The sequence below is a fragment of the Microcaecilia unicolor genome, chromosome 3, assembly GCF_901765095.1.
Source record: "Microcaecilia unicolor chromosome 3, aMicUni1.1, whole genome shotgun sequence".
NCBI classification, from domain to species: Eukaryota; Metazoa; Chordata; class Amphibia; order Gymnophiona; family Siphonopidae; genus Microcaecilia; species Microcaecilia unicolor.
The window spans coordinates 278,822,425-278,841,004 of NC_044033.1; the positions used below are offsets into that span (position 1 = coordinate 278,822,425).

The 18,580-nt window shown below is 45.1% G+C and overlaps 1 protein-coding gene across 4 annotated transcripts in view; it reads right to left on the reverse strand.

Moving 5' to 3' along the window:
• Positions 1–18,242, reverse strand: part of RMDN2 (regulator of microtubule dynamics 2) — a 166,390-nt gene extending 148,148 nt beyond the window's left edge. For 2 of the 4 annotated variants that reach the window (XM_030198119.1, XM_030198116.1), the window contains exons 1-2: positions 17,724–17,978; positions 5,129–5,587 (exon numbers count right to left, since the gene is read on the reverse strand). In XM_030198119.1, the coding sequence (XP_030053979.1) occupies positions 5,129–5,587; positions 17,724–17,728 (464 nt within the window). In that variant the 5' untranslated portion in view covers positions 17,729–17,978. Of the gene's footprint in view, positions 1–5,128; positions 5,588–17,169; positions 17,346–17,723; positions 17,979–18,135 lie in introns of those variants that run through there. The other 2 variants (XM_030198118.1, XM_030198117.1) reach the window with 2 other exon arrangements.
• Positions 18,243–18,580: the final 338 nt, after the last annotated feature.

Consider the following 18,580-nt stretch of genomic DNA (forward strand, 5'->3'; position numbering starts at 1 on the left):
AGAAGGGTGCCCATCTTCTGATTTATGTCGAAAGATGGATGTCCTTCTCTTTCGAAAATGAGCCCGATCATCTCTCTACAGCTATACAATATGCTCCCTCCTTTGATCCAGTACTTCAGGATTTGGTTTATAAGAGATGGGTCTGCAATGGCTTACGATCCCTGGGACAGATCTGGGAGGAGGGGGAATATGTTCCTTGTTACAGACTTGAAGAACGAATATATTTCCAAGGGATGGATTTCAATATTGACAAATTAGGGATTTTATCCAGCGTAAAGCATGGGGAGAACTTAGCCTACAAGAAGCCTTATTAGAAGAAGCCCTCCGTGCGGGGGGGGGGGGGGGGGGGGGGAGCCAAGGGAAGTATTACCCGCATATATTCAGCTTTTCTGTTATTTAAAACCCCGCGGCACTGTTACACTAGAAAATGGGAACAAGATCTAAATACATCTTTTACAGGGGAACAGTGGGAAAGGCTGTGGAGAGCGGGGGACCTTCCTTCATATGTGGTGCACTTGTCCAGTTGTAAAGACCCAATGGGTTTTGATAACTGATACTCTGTAGGAAATATAGGGAAGACGTACCCACTGCAAACAGTGTGTTGTTTGTTGCATCATAAACCAACTACAATTACTGTCCCCCAACACAAACTCGCTACACTGCTTATTACGGCTAGTAAGCTGGTTATTGCACAAGCGTGGAAACAAGTTACCCTACACCTCCTCTGTCCTCAATTTCTGCAGAAGCTGGATTGTATTTTTCAATTATCAAAGCGTACAGCTCTGCAACAAGAATGATTGACTAAATGTTATGACACTTGGCAAGTATATGAACAATGGAAGACAAGATATGGAACCCCCACTTCATGAGAGGTAACACCCTTGTTTACTAGGTTTGACACTGAGATATGCTCTATACTGTACATGCCACTGTATTAGTAGGGAGAGGGAGGGGGTTGGAATTTTCTGTTTATAATGCTAATGTATGCAAAGTTTGTTTATTTGCATTACTTTAATAAAAGTTTATTAAAAAAAAAAAAGAGGTACTTCTTTCTAAATTGTGGAGGTGAAAAACAACCAGGACAGCTATTAAAAATTCTAATGAGCTGAGCTCCTCTGAGGTAAAAGGGAAGCCTCAGCAAAAGTACTGGCACTTTGGCTGCTTTTTTTTTTAATTCTAAGTGCCCCTATTACAATGCATAAAAGGGGGCCTGAAATGGAGTCAGCATGTGGGTTTGCCATGCACTGAAGCCCCCTTTTACCGCTGCCCAATAAAAGGGGGTATGATAAGGTGAATACTTGCTTGCGGCCAATTCCTAGGGGAGCCCTTACCACCATCTATTTAGGAGGTGGTAAGGGCTTCCACACAAACCTGGTGGTAACTGGGAAGCACGGGGCTGCCCAATTACCACCAGGTAAACCCCCAGTGCTAAAATAGTATTTTTTTTCAGCGTCAGAAATGGTGCACGGTGAGGTGCAGTAGTGCCAGATTGGCACTTGGCAAAGTGGCGATGTGGGTACCGCCACTTTGTAAAAGGGCCCCCAAATGTGAATCTGTTATATTTAAACATCACCGTAAACTGTGACTTCAAATGCTGACCATAGCAGTTAAATTTATACCTAGGTATTCAGTACTGGGCTATACCCAGATACCAGTGGTGAATACCCAGATATCAGGCAGCCAAAAAGTTTTTTGGATATCACTGATATTCAGCAACAATACCCAGATAAATTCTATCTTTGGCTCTATTTTTCACTTTTCTCCTTCCCCTGCATTACTGTCTTGTTTTGTTCTTTCTTCTGAATGTGTGGTTGTCCTTTCTTTCCTATCGACCAATATAGTTCTTTTTCTACATGCTCTATGTTACTACTTTCTATTGTAAACCGCCGTGAACTACTGACTAGAAACGGTGGTATAGCAAGTCTTAATAAATAAATACATACATAAATACATACATACATACATTCTTTACCAGGTCTTTAGCTTCTCATTCTAATTTCATTTGTATTTTTGTTATTTTTCCTTTTTCTTTAAGTGAACTCATTGTCCCATTTCCCAGTTCACTGTCTCTTTCCCACTGCTTGCAAACTCTACATCTTTCTCCTGTCTCATGCCCCTAAAAAAAAAAAGAAAAGCTTCCCAGTGTTCCATCTTTCTTCATAATTTCTCTCTCACCATTCATGTTTTATCTTTTCCCTCAGCCCCTAACTCACCCCTCTAATTCTTACCACACTCTCTCGTCCTTCCTTCCCAGCAACATTTCTCCCATCCACCTGCTGGCTGAATTTAAAGCCTGGGACACAGAATTCCAGAAATTGGATGTATGGCTCCCCACCTAAGGATTACCGCTTCAGACTATGAGTAGTGAAAGCCTGGGTTTATTACATAGGAGAAAAATCCTCAGGTAGTTGTGAGTGAAGATTCAGGGCACCAGATCCAAGCCCTAGTTTGATAGGCTGGAAGAAAAAGGAGAAAGGAGGAAGTAGCAGTTGTATGAACACAAATGTTCTTATTTGTACTTGTTTAGATAGTAAACTGCCTAGGTGGACTTGCAGTTCAGTTGGTAGTCTAATAAATTCTTGTCACAAACTTACACCTTAGGAGGAACTTAAAATAAAAAGACATGTGTAGGTAAGTATATAGAGAAACTATTCAAAAAAGAGCACTGACCTAATTCTTTCCCCTTAATTCTTCTACCCTAGTTCCCAAACATCATATTCAAAGTGACTACTGAAACTCCTCTCCCCTCCCCTTAAATCAACGCTGTCCTCACTTGGATTTCAGGACTCTGTTCTTTCCTGGTTTTCTTCATATCTCTCCCAGCGTACCTTTAGTGTAGTGGATCCTCCTCTACTTCTATCCCACTGTCAGTTGGTGTACCTCAGGGATCTGTCCTGGGACCTCTTCTTTTCTCCATCTATACTTCTTCCCTTGGTACTCTGATCTCATCCCATGGTTTTCAGTATCATCTTTATGCTGATGACTCCCAGATCTACCTCTCCACACCAGAAATCTCAGCCGAAATCCAGGCCAAAGTATCAGCCTGCCTGTCTGACATTGCTGCCTGGATGTCTCACCGCCATCTGAAACTAAACATGACCAAGACTGAGCTTCTTATCTTTCCCTCTAAACCAGCCTCTCCTCTTCCTCCATTCTCTATTTCTGTGGATAACACTCTCATCCTTCCTGTCTTATCAGCTTGTAACCTTGGGGTCATCTTCGATTCCTCCCTCTCCTTCTCTGCACATATTCAGCAGACTGCTAAAACCTGTTGTTTTTTTCTCTATAATATCACCAAAATTCACCCTTTCCTTTCTGAGCACACTACCAGAACCCTCATCCACACTCTTATCACCTCTCGCTTAGACTATTGCAACTTGCTTCTCACAGGTCTCCCACTAGCCATCTCTCTCCTCTTCAATCGTTCAAAATTCTGCTGCACGACTAATAATCCGCCAGTGTCATTATTTATTTATTTATTTATTTGCAGCATTCGTACCCCCATTTTCCCACACATTAGCAGGTTCAATGTGGCTACAAGTCACCGTATTTGGGGAGCTCCAATACAGCCGATGTTAAACAAATACAAATAGAATCAGGGTAAGAGAAGGTAGGGGTAAATGGGAACAATAATGGCAAAGATATAAGAAATACATTGTCTTTTAAATCAGTGCAGTGTTGAAGTTGCTAATCAAAACAGCAGGGTAGGCCTTACAAAAGATAGGTCTTCAAAGATTGCCTGAATTGTAGATGGTCATGTATTGTTTTCACTGCTTTTCGTAATGCATTCCACATTTGCGTACTTAAATAGGTGAAATTGGACGTGTAGGTCGCCTTATATTTAAGGCCAATGCAAGTAGGATAGTGAAGATTCATATCCGAGATGAGCTGATACTATTCCTGCTGATAGATCAATGAGGCCAATCATATAACCAGGAGCATCACTGTAGATTATCTTGTGAACTAGAGTACAATGCAGTTTCAGGCGAAGAGGTGTAGCACTAACATAGTTTGTTTGTTGTATATCAATCTGGCCACTGTGTTCTGGTAGTCTGCAGTTTTTTCAGAAGCTGGACCTTATAACCCACATATAATCCATTACAATAGTCCACATGGCTTAGTGCCAGTGACTGCGTCAAACGGCGGAATATTTCCCTCAGGAAGTAGGGTCTTATATGCTTAAGTTTCCACAGGGAATAAAACATCTTCTTTACAACGGCTGTTACTTGATTTTCTAGGGTAAGATGGCTATCGATAATGACACCTAACATTTTAAGGCTAGTTGAGATAGGGAGAGCATAAGCTGGGGTGTTTAGGGTTGCAGGCTTATAAGCAGTAAATGGAGATGAGATGACAACACAATGAGTTTTTTTGGTGTTCAATTTCAGCTGAAATGAGTTGGTTATGCTCATATTAGCCCTCTCCCCAAGTCACTTCACTGCTCCCTATCCGTTTCCACATACAGTTCAAACTCCTCTTATTGACTTATAAGTGCATTCACTGTGCAGCTGCTCAGTACCTCTCCACTCATCATCTCTCCCTACACTCCTCCCCGGGAACTCCGTTCACTGGGTAAATCTCTCTTATCTGCACCCTTCTCCTCCATCGCTAACTCCAGACGTCCGTTCCTTTTATCTTGCTGCACCATATGCCTGGAATAGACTTCCTGAGCCAGTACGTCAAGCTCCATCTCTGGCCGTCTTCAAATCTAAGCTAAAAACCCACCTTTTTGATGCTGCTTTAACTCCTAACCCTCATTTTATCATCCTCACTTTAATATTCCCTTATCTCTTGTTTGTCCTGTTTGTCTGTCCTAATTAGATTGTAAGCTCTGTCGAGCAGGGAGTGTCTCTTCATGTTCAAGTGTACAGCGCTGCATACGTCTAGTAGCGCTATAGAAATGATAAGTAGTAGTAGTAACAAGAACAGTCCAGAGGACAGATTCTACAAAAGGACATTAATGTAAACCTGGAAGGCGGGATGGGGGGTTAGGAATAATGTAATTTCTTCAATGAATATGTTTTTAACAGATTTCATTTTGAAATGGCTACTATTACTTGCTGATATAATTAAGTGGCACATTTAATGGAGCAGAACTGTTTAAGGTGAAATATGTTTGATGACTTACCCGCCTTCACTCTCTGCCTCCTCTGAGCTGGGGTGCTCTGCTGGAATTTTTATCTCCACTCGCTTCCTCTTTGTTGATCTGTGGAGAGGGCTGATCTTGTGAGCATCTGTCTTTCCCTGAAGCTCATTCAGAATCTGCTCCTTCATCTTAGGGATGGCTTCTTTAAGAAGTTTCACCTCTTCTTTGAGCTCTTCCATGCTTTCAAGCAAACTGCCCAGCTTATGGAGCATCTGAACCTGTGCTCCTTGCAACACTGGCCCTTGCCTGTTGGTAGCTGTGGGTTCTGAAAGTGTTGCGTGAAACAAGTTTCTTACAGCTGGCTTAATGGGGAAACACATGGTTGTCCGAGGTTTCCAGACTTTGTTGTATAACACGAAGGCCAAGCTTAGCCCAGCAGTCCCAGCCAGGATCCCAATTACCAGCCCTTTATTTTCTGACTGGGACATTTCCTTGGTTTGACTAAAATCACAAAAAGAGAAAGATCATATAAATGCGTAACTTTCATTCCATGGCAAAAAAGCTTTCCAATTTAACCATACAGGACCTACAGTTATTTAGCACATATCTGCCTTGCAGATCACATACTTAACCACAGAAACAAAATTATTCAGTGGTATAAATGATATATTATTGCACAAGGATTGTCTTGCTTGCATCACAAGTAAAATCCTATCACTAAAAGGAGCATCTGCAAAGTTTAAGAGTTTAATCAGGCATGGATGACCAGACCAGATATATCAAAACAGCAAGCATGGTTAAAAGAACACATTTTCAGAAAGGAAAAAAATCCAGAATAAAAAATAAACAGGAAGCAGCTTAAGCGCTTGCAAGTTTGCAAAGCATTAATAAGAAAGGTTTAAAATTTGAGAAGCTTGCTGTAGATGCAAAAACAGGTACTTTAGAAGCAAAAAGCCTGCAAGAGTTCTTCCAGTGCAGGACAGAACTTCACTGGTAAGTCTGGGAAATCGCTTTTAAACTTGAGTAAAGGTAGACAGAATTAAAGAGGTAATCTCAGTGTCTATTTTTAAATTACTCTGCTTAGTTAGCAAAGGCAGTTTAAGGAATATACGGTTTATTTGTTTGTTTGGCATTTAAATTCTCTATTACAGTTTCATAGGCTAGCGGTTAAGGGACTATTTTAGAATTTACCATAGCATCAGAGCACAGCAAAGATGACAGTCACAGGAAACCTCAGTTTATTTATTTATTTGGATTTATTTACCACCTTTTGAAGGAATTTACTCAGGGGCCCTTTTACTAAGCTGCGTAAGCGTCTACGCACCCAATACGTGCCAAAATTGAGTTACCGCCCAGTTACCGCGTAGCTCTTGTAATAATAGTTTCTACCATTTTGCCCAGCACCGACGTCAGACTCACCAGTCTATAATTTCCCAAATCTCCTCTGGAACCTTTTTTAAAAATCGGCGTTACATTGGCCACCCTCCCATCTTCCAGTACCACGCTCGATTTTAAGGATAAATTACATATTACTAACAATAGCTCCACAAGCTCATTTTTCAGTTCTATCAGCACCCTAGGATGAATACCATCCAGTCCAGGAAATTTGCTAGTCTTCAGTTTGTAGAACTGCCCCATTACGTCCTCCAGGTTTACAAAGAATCCATTAAGTTTCTCCGAATCGTCAGCTTCGAATACCATTTCTGGCACCGGTATCCCACCCAAATCTTCCTCGGTGAAGACCGAAGCAAAGAATTCATTTAATCTCTCCGCTACGGCTTTGACTTCCCTGATCACCCCCTTTTACCCCTCGGTCATCTAGCGGTCCAACCGATTTCTTTGCCGGCTTCCTGCTTTTAATATACCACTTACGCCTTGGCGTGTGAGTGAGACTAACAAGTTAGTTACTTCTTCCATTAAAAGCCTGGTTGAAAAGCCAAGCTTTCACCTGCTTCCTGAAGTAGAGAATAGTTTTGTGTTAAGCACAGCTTTTAGGGAGTGCATTTTCAGAGTGTGGGGGCTACTCCAGATAAGGCTCGCTTGTGGGTATCACATCATGTAAGTCTTTTGGAGTGGGTTGGGTTAGTGATAGTCCTTGAGAGTACCTTAGTGTCCTTGGAGGTGTGTGTAGAAGATCATCCTATTCTCAGATATTCGGGGCCATTTCCTTTAAGGGGCCTTGAAGATCAGACAGAGTTTTAAATTTAGCCCTGTATCGTACTGGTAGCTAGTGAAATTTTTGCAAAAATGGTGTGATGTGGTCACATTGCTTGCAACCTTCTATTAGTCTTGCTGTAGCATTATGAATTAATTGGAGCTGGTGCAGGCCCTTGTAGTCAGACCACTGTAGACTGCAATTACGTATCCATTTTGATGTATCATGGCAAGCACAACTGGGATTAGATTTACCTTCTTGATGTAAGGAGAGAGGCAGCGTGCTGTTGCAGATAGTAGAAGCAGCTCTTGAAGGATGCTTTGGATTTGGGGGAAATCGGAGTAAGTGTTAAATCTAGCTGATTCCAAGGCTCCCGACTCGTGATTTGAGGGGGGGAGTTCGTACTTCTCAAAAGAGGTATGTATCCACTTGTGTTAGGGACCCAGAGAAGCTCAGTATTACTTGGGTTCAGGCAAAGTTTGTTGTGTTTAGCCCATTCTTGAATTGATGTTAGACAGATAATCAGTTTATTCAGGGCTGTAGGTAAGTCAGGTTCAGTGGGTATGAGTAGCTGCACATCATCTGCATAGATGTAGAACTTAGTGTGCATTGACCAAATCAGCTCAGCTAGTGGCTTGAGGTAGATATTGAACAGAATAGGTGACAGTATCAATCCTTGTGGTACCCCACAAGTCAGTGCACATGGTGGCGATGAGTTGCTGCCAAACATTATGGATTGTTGCCTGTCTGATAGGATCTGAATCAAGCAAGCACACTGTTCCATTGATACCGGTAGCTGTCAGTCGTGCTAGTATGATATCATGATACAGTGTCAAAAGCTGCTGAGAAATCAAGCAGTACTAACATTGAGGTGAATCCCTGTCTCGATTTCTGTGAAGATCATCTAGTAGGGATATGAGGACCGTTTCTGTTCCATAACCGTGTCTGAATCTAGATCTGCCTGCCTACCAGCTCCATTGACAGACAACCCTCTTTCCTGCCACCCGGCCGGCACCCAGCCTTTAAAAAAAACCTGTGAAGCGCCTCGCGTCTGCTCTGCTGTGAAAGAAGCAAATCGCCTCATCGCATCGGCCATTCCTCACTGCGTCCTGCCCTCACGGAAATAGGAAGTTACATCAGAGGGCGGGACACAGTGAGGGAAGGGCTGACGCGATGAGGCGATTTGCTTCTTTTACACAGAGGCAGACGCGAGGCGCTTCACAGATTTGTTTCAAAGGCTGGGTGCCGGCCGGGTGGCAGGAGAAAAGGGTGCGTCTGTCCGATGGAGCTGGTAGGCAGGTGGGAACTGGGTCGGGGAAAGGGGAGGCTCAGATGGGAGAAGGGGACTGGGTCTGGGTGGGGTGGGGAGAGGGCTCAGATGGGAGAAGGGGCCCTGGAGCTGGAACTGGGGTCTGAGAAGGGGCATGAGGGAGAATGGGGCCATGACTGGGGCAGGTGGGAGAATTGGTCTGGGGCTGAAAAGGGGAGGCCCTAATGCAAGGCATGTGGATGAAGGGGACTGGAACTGGGGGCTGAAAAGGAGGGTAGGTGGGATAAGGGGGCTAATACTGGAACTGGGGGCTGAAAAGGGGGAGAAGTAGCTGGGGCTGAAGCTTGGGACTGGTGGGAGAAAAGGGCTGGGGTTGAAACTGGGGACTGAAAAGGGGACAGGGAGAAGTGGCTGGGGGCTGAAGCTCAGGACTGATGGGAGAAAAGGGCTGGGGCTGAAACTGGGACTGGTGGGATAGTGGGGCTGAAACTGGGGGCTGAAAAGGGGGCAGGTGGGAGATATGGGGCTGGAACTAGGGGCAGGTGGGATAATGGGGCTGGAACTGGGGGCCGAAAAGAGGGGAAAGAGAGAGAGAGAGAGGGGACAAATCCTGGATGGAAGGGGGAGCGAGAGGGAGGACAGACCCTGGATGGATGGGAGAGGGAGGGCAAATGGTGGATTCAAGGGGCAGAGAGAAAGGGCAGACCGTGGATGGAAGGGGGAGAGAGAGAGGGCTGATGGAAGGGGCAGGGAGAGAGGGCAGACATTGGATGGAGGGGACGGCAGAGAGGGTAGATACTGGATGGCAGAGAGAGAGCAAAGACAGATGCTGGATGGAAGGAAGACAGTGAAAAGAAGATGAGGAAAGCAGAAACCAGAGACAACAAATTGTAATTAAAATATATATTTTTATTGTTTTGCTTTAGGATAAAGTAGTATTGTAGCTGTGTTAATAAATGTTTATAATAGAACATGGAAATAAGGTAATCTTTTTATTGGACTAATTTTAATACATTTTGACTAACTTTCAGAGAACAAAACCCCCTTACTCAGGTCAGGATAGGATAGGATACTGTAACAGCACTATACTGTATTGACCTGAGGAAGGAGGTTTTGGCCTCTGAAAGCTAAATGTATTAAGTACAATAAAATGTATTATTTTATTTCTATATTTGTTTTATTTCTATTTGTTAATTTGTAAAGTGGTGATTGGTACTTGTTAGTTTTTTCAAATTTACATCTGCTGTCTTTATATTTTGCACAGTACTAGGGGACATTTTCTGTTTCTGTGGTGTTGCATTGTATGCAGAGTCTGGCACCTTGGGGGTTTAGTTTAATTTTTGTCTAAATAGAAAGTTTAAGATTACTTATTCTATAGTGGATTAGGATGTATCTGTGTTTGTGAAAAAGACATGGCTTTCAGTTGGCATTGACTGTGCAGGATCGACGATCTGTACTATTCTGTTTGGTTTGGTTTTACAATAGGTGAATTGATGTTCTAGTGCTCACTGTAGTGTTTAAGATGCTTTCCTTTTCCTTGTGTGACTCGTAGAAATGACTGCTTATGGTATGCTAGAATTGCTCTATAGGTCCTGAGTGTTTTGTATTCTCGGTATGCCTAGTACTGGATTTTGTAGGGGGGTGTTAAAAAATGACCAGCCCCAGGTGTCAAGTACCCTAGGTACGCCACTGGAATTAGTTCCATTTACCAACACCCTCTGCTGCCTGTTGGTCAACCAGTTTCATAAGAACATAAGAGTAGCCATACTGGATCAGACTAATGGTCCATCTAGTCCAGTATCCTGTTTCCAAACAGTGGCCAAACCAGGTCACAAGTACCTGGCAGAAACCCAAATCGCAGCAACAGTCCATGCTACAAATCCCAGGGCAAGCAATTACTTCCTCATGTCTGTCTCAACAGCAGACTATGCACTTTTCCTCAAGGAAACTGTCCAAACCTTTTTTAAACCCAGATATACTAACCACTGTTACTACATCCTCTGGCAAAGAGTTCCAGAGCTTAACTATTTGTTGAGAGAAAAAATATTTCCTATTTGTTTTTTAAAGTATTTCCATGTAACTTCCTTGAGTGTATCCTATTCTTTACACTCTTCTACACCACTCAGGATTTTAGAGGCCTCAATCATATCTCCCCTCATCCGTCTCTTTTCCAAGCTGAAGAGCCCTAACCTCTTTAGCTTTCCCTCATATGAGAGGAGTTCCATCAGCTTTATCATTTTGGTAGTTCTTCTTTGAACCTTTTCTAATTCTGCTGTATCTTTTTTGGGATATGGCAACCAGAACTGAATGCAATATTCAAGGTGAAGTAGCGCATGGAGCAACACAGAGGCATTATAGTATTTTCAGTCTTATTCACCATCCCTTTCCTAATAATTCCTAGCATCCTGTTTGCTTTTTTGGCCGCAGATGCACCCTGAGCAGAAGATTTCAGCATATTATCTACAACGACACCTAGATCTTTTTCTTGAGTGCTGACCCCCAAGGTAAATTCTAGCATCAGGTAACTATGATCCAGATTATTCTTTCCAATGTGCATCACCTTGCATTTGTCCACATTAAATTTCATCTGCTATTTGGATTCCCAGTCTTCCAATTTGCTAAGGTCTTCCTGCAATATTTCCAATTCAGTTCATCACTTTAGGTCCTAAGTTCAGTCCTCTCAGCTTATAGAGGAGTCTTCTGTGAGGACCTGTATCAAGGTTTTGCTGAAATCCAAGATATAGCGCCAGGGGCGTATCTGTAATGGGGCCACGGGGGCCAGGGCCCCCATAGATTTGGCCCTGGACTTCCTACCGATGGCCCTCGCAACCTCCCCTCCTGCCGCCAACCTGCCGTCACCTACCTTTGCTGGCGGGGGACCCCAACCCCCCGCCAGCTGAAGCCATCATCCTTCGTTGTTTGATTCTTCTGAGTTTGACTCTGACGTCCTGCACATACACAACATGCAGGTCTGACATCCTGCACGTTGTGTACGTGCAGGACGTCAGAGTCAGACTCAGAAAGAAGAAACAATGAAGGAAGACGGCTTCGGCTGGTGGGGGTTGGGGTCCCCCACCAGCAAAGGTAGGCGACAGCGGGCGGAGGGTCGGCGGCGGTCGAGAAGGCCGTCGGGCGGGCCACGGAGTTGGTTCTGGCGGCAATGGCGGTGCAGGGGGGGTCGCCGGGGGGGGGGCTAAAATGTGCCCCCTCATCTCGGCTATGGACCCCCTTACTGGCGAAGTCCAGATACTCCCCTGTATAGCGCATGTCCTTCATCCAGTTGTTTGGTCACCCAGTCAAAGAAATCAATTGGATTCATTTGGCAGGATTTTCCTTTGGTGAAACCATGTTGCCTCGGATCCTGCAACCCATTGGATACTAGAAAGTTAACTTTCTTTTCCTTCCACAGCAATTATTTTTCCTACCACCAATGTGAGGCTTACTGGCCTGTAATTTCCCACTTGTTTCTTGCCCCCACTTTTGTGAAGAAGGACCACATCCGCTTGTTTCCAATCCCGTGGAACCTCTCCCTTCTCTAAAGATCTATTAAATAAATCCTTAAGAGGTCCTCGGGATTTCTGTGAGCTCCCTCAGTATTCTGGGATATATCCCATCCAGCCCCATAGCTTTGTCTACTTTCAGATGACACTTCAAGAAGTGGCACTGGGTACATCCATGCTAATCGTTCTTGATATTAAGTTCCCTACTGTGCATTGTCTACAGGTGAGGGTGCAAACAGGGTAACTGTCATGGGCACCCAAGCCTACCTGAACCTAAAGGAGATATAATTTGCTGCTCAGATTTGGGGCTATCCTCCCTATGCCCTAGTGCAGTGGCTCCCAAACCTGGTCCTGGAGGCACCCCAGCCAGTCAGGTTTTCAGGATACCCACAATAAATATTCATGAGATAGATTTGTATGCAGTGGAGGCAGTGCATGCAAATCTTTCTCTTGAATATTCATTGTGGGTATCCTGAAAACATGAATGGCTGGGGTGCCTCCAGGACCAGGTTTGGGAGCCACTGCACTAGTATGTTTAACATCAGCCCTGTTCCTGTTGCCTGGCTGGAAAAGTGCTGATCGATACTCAAGAACTGAGGATCACACTTAGGAGCAGGAAATAGTTTTACCTGTGCTTCAGAACTGGTTACAAATGCAATGGTTTTTACTCATTCACTCTCCTCTAGCCAGCGAGAATATCAAGTTTGGATTGGATGGATATCTGATCTCTCTTCCTTATCAATTATAGCTAACACCCAGTGCTTGTATCTTAAAAGGACAATAAAAAAAGAATAAAGCAATATCAAATAACTGCGCTTCTCTGCTTGAACATGCTCCATCTGTGGCAGGATGCTGAGGAATCACCATATTATTGACAAAGTAATCGGATATGAATTGTAAATACATGGTGTTTTTCACACAGAAATGAACAAAAGAGAAAACTGCTCCCTTTATCAGGCCTCTAGTACTTTTACTGCAGGGATGCACAAACTGTACTATAGGCAAAATACTTTAGAAATTCTATACCAGAGCTTTAATGAAATTTAAGTTAAAAATGTACCAGATATACAAACATTTAATCACTATCCACCTTATAATCGAAAGAGAAAAACGCCCATATTCCGACCTAAATCGGGAGATGGACGTCTTTCTCTCGCGGGCGCCCAAATCGGTATAATCGAAAGCCGATTTTGGGCGTCTTCAACTGAACTCCGTCGCAGGATCGAATAAAGTTGACGGGGGCATGTCAGAGGCGTGGTGAAGGCAGGACTGGGGTGTGGTTATCGGCCGAGGAGAGATGAGCGTCTTTAGCTGATAATCGAAAAAAAGGCGCCGCGATTTTGGGTCACTTTTTTTGGACCCTTTTTTTTCACGAACAAGTCCCAAAAAAGTGCCCCAACTGACCAGATGACCACTGGAGGGAATCGGGGATCACCTGCCCTGACTCCCCCAGTGGTCACTAACCCCCTCCCACCAAAAAAAAAACCCAATTTACAAACTTTTTTTCCCAGCCTGTATGCCAGCCTCAAATTCCGTACCCACCTCCATGACAGCAGAATGTGTTCTATCCTCTGATAGCCTTTCCCTGGTTCTGATGTGGGTCTTGGGTGAGTGTGACACCTTTTCTGTTAAGGGTAGTGCAGAGTCACATCAGCAATGCATTGTGGTGGGTGTAGGGTATTGGGCTCCGTGATTCCACTAGCTTGTGTTAAATGCTCACGATGTTGGTAGTTGGTAGGCTCTACTCCCATGGTGCTTTTCCCTCTGCTTACTGGGTCAGAGTGTGCCCTGTTTTGTTTCCGGTAGTCCATGAGGTAGTGGCCATTTTTGTAAGCCAGTTTTAGATCCTGTTCATGTGTTAGCCACGTTATAGCACTTAGTTCTTACCTTGAATGTTGCTGAAAGAGGACATTGTACACCATTCTGCCAGCTCGGACCTACTGCTAATCTCAGTACCAGCGAGACTCGTTGCCAGTGGGGCACAACCTCTGATCTGCAGTTAACTGTGAGTAAAGGTGCTTATTCAAATAAAGGACGTTTTCAGCGAGATTAGTCTTCAGGTGTCAACTGCTGTGCCAAGGTTATACAGCAGCAACAAGTCCTGTCCCTGGAGCACTTTTAGTGGGTACTGCAGTGCACTTCAGGCAGGCAGATCCAGGCCCATCCCCCCCCCCCCCCCCCCCACCTGTAACACTTGTGGTGGTAAATGGGAGGCCTCTGAAACCCACTATACCCACATGTAGTTGCCCCCTTCACCCCTAACAGCTATGGCAGTGTTGTACATTTGTCCCTCCCACGACCAAGTGGCTTGGATTAGGACGTTTCTGAGCTGGACGTTTTTATTTTCCATTATCGCAAAAAAAAAAAAAAAAAACGCCCAGCTCAGAAAGGACCAAATCCATGGCATTTGGTCCGTCCAAACCGTATTTTCGAAACAAAAGATGGATGCCCATTTTTTCGAAAATACGGTCTGTCCTGCTTCTTCACATACCCATTTTCGGACATAGACGCCCATGGAGATGGGCGTTCGCGCTCGATTATGCCCCTCCACGTCCCTCAATTTAAGAACTGCCTAAATTGTAACTGCTTCTGCTGACAAACATTATCAATGCTGCCAAATTACCCCACATTGAACCTGCCATACGGTGGGAAAATGTGGGCTACAAATGCAGTAAATAAATAAATAATAAGGGAATTCTAAAACTAGACATGCACAGGTACCTGCAGAGATAATTAGCACTTAGGCACATAAGCACCTTAAATGCTATTCTATAGAAGTGAAATTTCAAGGGGATGCACAAGTGGGCAGAGCATCAGTGGGATGTGGGCAGTAATGCTCCCTCTAAGCTGTGCAGGAGCTCTCTACCTATATTACTGCCAGTGGCGTACCAAGGGGGGGGGGGGCGGTGGGGGTCCACCCCAGGTGCATGCCGCTGGGGGGTGCCGCAGCGCGCGCCTGCTGCGCGAGTTCGCTAACTTCTCTCGTTCGCTGCAGCTCCCTCTGCCCCGGAACAGGTTACTTCCTGTTCCGGGGCAGAGGGAGCTGCAGCGAACGAGCAAAGTTAATAAACTTGCAGCAAGCGCGTGCTGCGGCACCCCCCCCCCCCCCAGCGGCATGCACCCGGGGGGGGGCTCTTTCGCGGGGGGGGGTGTCTTTTTGCTGGGGGGGGGGGTCCTCGCTGCATCAGGGGGGGGCGCTGCACCCGGGGGGTGGGGCGCCACCCCGGGTGTCCGCCCCCCTAGGAACGCCACTGATTACTGCCACCAGAGGTGCTGTTTCAACACCACATCTTCAATAGTGTGGGACAGACAAGTTCTTAAGGAACCTGGCCCTGGAGGCTCCCCAAGCAAATAAAACAAAGCAGCGAGTCCAGGGAAGAGTTCTTCTCAATTTCAGTCATAAACGAAGTTTATTGGAAATGACCCAACTTGGCCAGGTTTTGGAACTTATACCTTAGTCAGGGGTCTGTGTACATACATAAAAACAATAAATAAATAAATAAATAATCTCAAAACAGACATTGAAAGCTAAAAAATGTATTATGTTTTGTAAAGCCAATGAAGAACTGTGTGTTTGGTAATGCAATGGTGATGTTTTGGTTATATATTACATACCTTATTTGATTATTTTTTTTAGCTTTCAGTATCCAATGTATGATTATTCATTTATTGTTTTTATGTATGTTCACAGACCCCTGACAAAGGCATAAGGGCCAAAACTTGGCCAAGTCGGGTCATTTTCCAATAAACTTTGTTTGTGGCTTAAATTGAGATCTCTTCACTGGACTATCTCTGTTTTGTTTTGTTTACTTGTGGTGTTTGTGCAGAGTATTTTGCTTTTGTAGCCTGGAAGCACCTCGGCCAGTCAGGTTTTTAGGATATCCATAATGAATATTTATGAGAGAAATTTGCATGCACTGTCTCCACTACATGGAAATCTCTCTCATGAATATTCATTGTGGATATCCTGAAAACCTGACTGGCTGGGGTGCCCAGGGCCAGGTTTGGGAACTACCCTAGCTATTGAAAACACTGGCAGCAGTGTGGTTGGAGGACACCCGCTCAGCTTAGAAGGAACAGTGATGGGCAGGGCCCTCAGTTATATACAGAACTTACTGAATACTGTGTGTTAATGCATATCCTTGCTGCATTAGGCACCCAAAGTTATGCTAGGTCGGTTAGTATAACTGCGAGCGCCTAAATGTAAGGCATGCTGATGTTGGGTTACTCTAGTATTGTGTAACAGTTGGGGTGCCCAGATGCCATTATCAAATAGGCTTTCACTGTGTGGCATCAGAGCACCTAAAAGGAAGCACCCACTTATAGAACTGCCACCTATAGGGCCTGTAGAACTGATCTTAATGGGGTAAAATCAGAGACCATACACAGCACACTGCATTGGGATGTATGTTAAAAAGCAGTACTGAGTAAAAACTCTCCTCAAACTGGAAAATTTGTAAACTCTACATTAAGGCAGGGGTTTCCAACAATGACAGCAGAGCTTCCAAGTTACCCAGTTCCAGAAGGGAGACTTAAGCCACTTCTGGATTCCTGATAGCCTGACCCTGATGTAGTCTGAGACCTGTGGAGGAGTGGCCTAACGGTTAGTGCAGTGGACTTTGATTCTGGGGAACTGGGTTCAATTCCCACTGCTGCAAGTGCCTATATAGTATCAAATTGATAGAAACCTAAACCTGTAGCACTGATTTCAATGGGCGGACTACAAATCCCACACTGCTTTAGGATGTAAGCTTAACTCTATTCCACCTAAAACAGGCAGATTACACATCACATACAAAGTCAAAACAAAATGCAACATATCCATATAGAATGTACAAAATATTAAAAATATAGATTGACAGACAATACACATCTCCTCATAGCCAGCCCTATACCTAACATAACAATTGCCTCCATATATCTGAGCCAAAGTAAGTTTTCAACCAGAATTGGGCAAATGCTCTCCTTCCTAGAGCCGGATTGTTTGGCAGCTCTGTGACAGAAGCACAAGTGTATCACCAAATTTGTGCACTAAGGGTCAGAACTGATGGCAACGAGATGAGAGTAAACCAGAGCCAGTTGCCTCCTGTCACAGACAATTTTCCGCAGTATCCCCCACCCAGCAGCAGCAGAAGTAAAAACTAGCAGTGCTTCTTACCTATTTCTTCCTTCTGTGCTAGTGGGACTGAGGGCAGCTTCACAGGGAAAACAGCAGAGGAGGAGGAGGAGGTGGTGGCAGAGGCAGCACTGTTTGCTCTGACTCTGGAGGGGATCACCTGCCAAATGTGTACGATTACAGAAGGGAAATAGTGGTTGAGGCAAGGGTGGGTGGAAGGGGATATGATTGTGTCAGAGAGGTAGGGAGATGAGGGAGCTCTGGTTCTCCATGGCCAAGCCACACATTGGTGAACAGCCAGAAACGGATTCTGCTCTCCCAGAGCTAAAAGGAACCTTTTGAGTAGCTCCCTCTGAGCATGTGCAGTGTGCACTATATATGTCCCTGCTGCTTGAGCGTCTTGCCTCAGGTTACCTTATCTGCCCTGCAAATGGTCGGATTTTCTTACTCTCTCTCTCTCTACAACATGGCAGATCCTGCACAAAAGATATCCAGCACCTTGAAACCTGCGTTTAAAAAATGCCCAAGCTGCAAGAAGAAAATGAGCACAACAGACGCACACGGAGGTATGCGTCCGTTGTTTAGGCACAGCCCACCTCATGGCTGCCTGCCCTCTGTGTCTCCAGATGTCCCCAATGGCTCGCCAGCACAGACTCCATGCTCTAAAGGGCTTCCTGATTGAAAAAAACGAAGCAGCTTCCACAGAAACAAAAGAAGAAAGGTAAAAGAGCTCTGGTTCTCTCCACAGACCATGAGCACACTTCCACCTCGCTAGGCGCTGCCATGCTTCTTGTCCCCACTCCTAGTGGGACTGCTATGCCGCCCTCCCCAACTCCCATGGGGACGGAGCCCAGCACTTCAGCAATACAGAAAAAAACAAACAGTAGCTTCCTCCTTGCTCACTGCAGCCTACAGCAAGATCAACGCCCTCCCAGCACCTGAGCCTGCCTCTGACATCCAAACCAGCCCCCACAACTGCTTCCTGCACAGCACCAGAGAGCTCCTTACCTCTGTCTGGGCTTGCATTCCTCCTCCAATGTCTGGCACAGCTCAAAACAGCCTCCTGCTCATGCTGCAAAGTACAGACTGCACAGTTACAGATGTCCAGCCTCAGGCTTCTCTCCCTGCACTGACTGACTCAAGACACCACCCCCTTAAAGGGCCAGCATACCAAAACCAGAGACAACACCAATAACCAATCCATCAGACACAGCACATCAGGGGCACAGGCAAGCAGTGCTCCCTCCACTACCCGAAGCCCACTCAGGCACACAGAGCGCAGGAAACGCCAGAGATCTTCTTCCTCCTCTTCATCCAATGCCTCCTACTCACCCCGCAGACAAAGGGCCCCATTGGGTTCAGAGAAGCGCAGGAAGCCAAGACACCCAACCCCGGCACCAATGAGGCCAACCATGGGACTACCTTCCCAGATGACCCTCGAGCCCACAGCCAC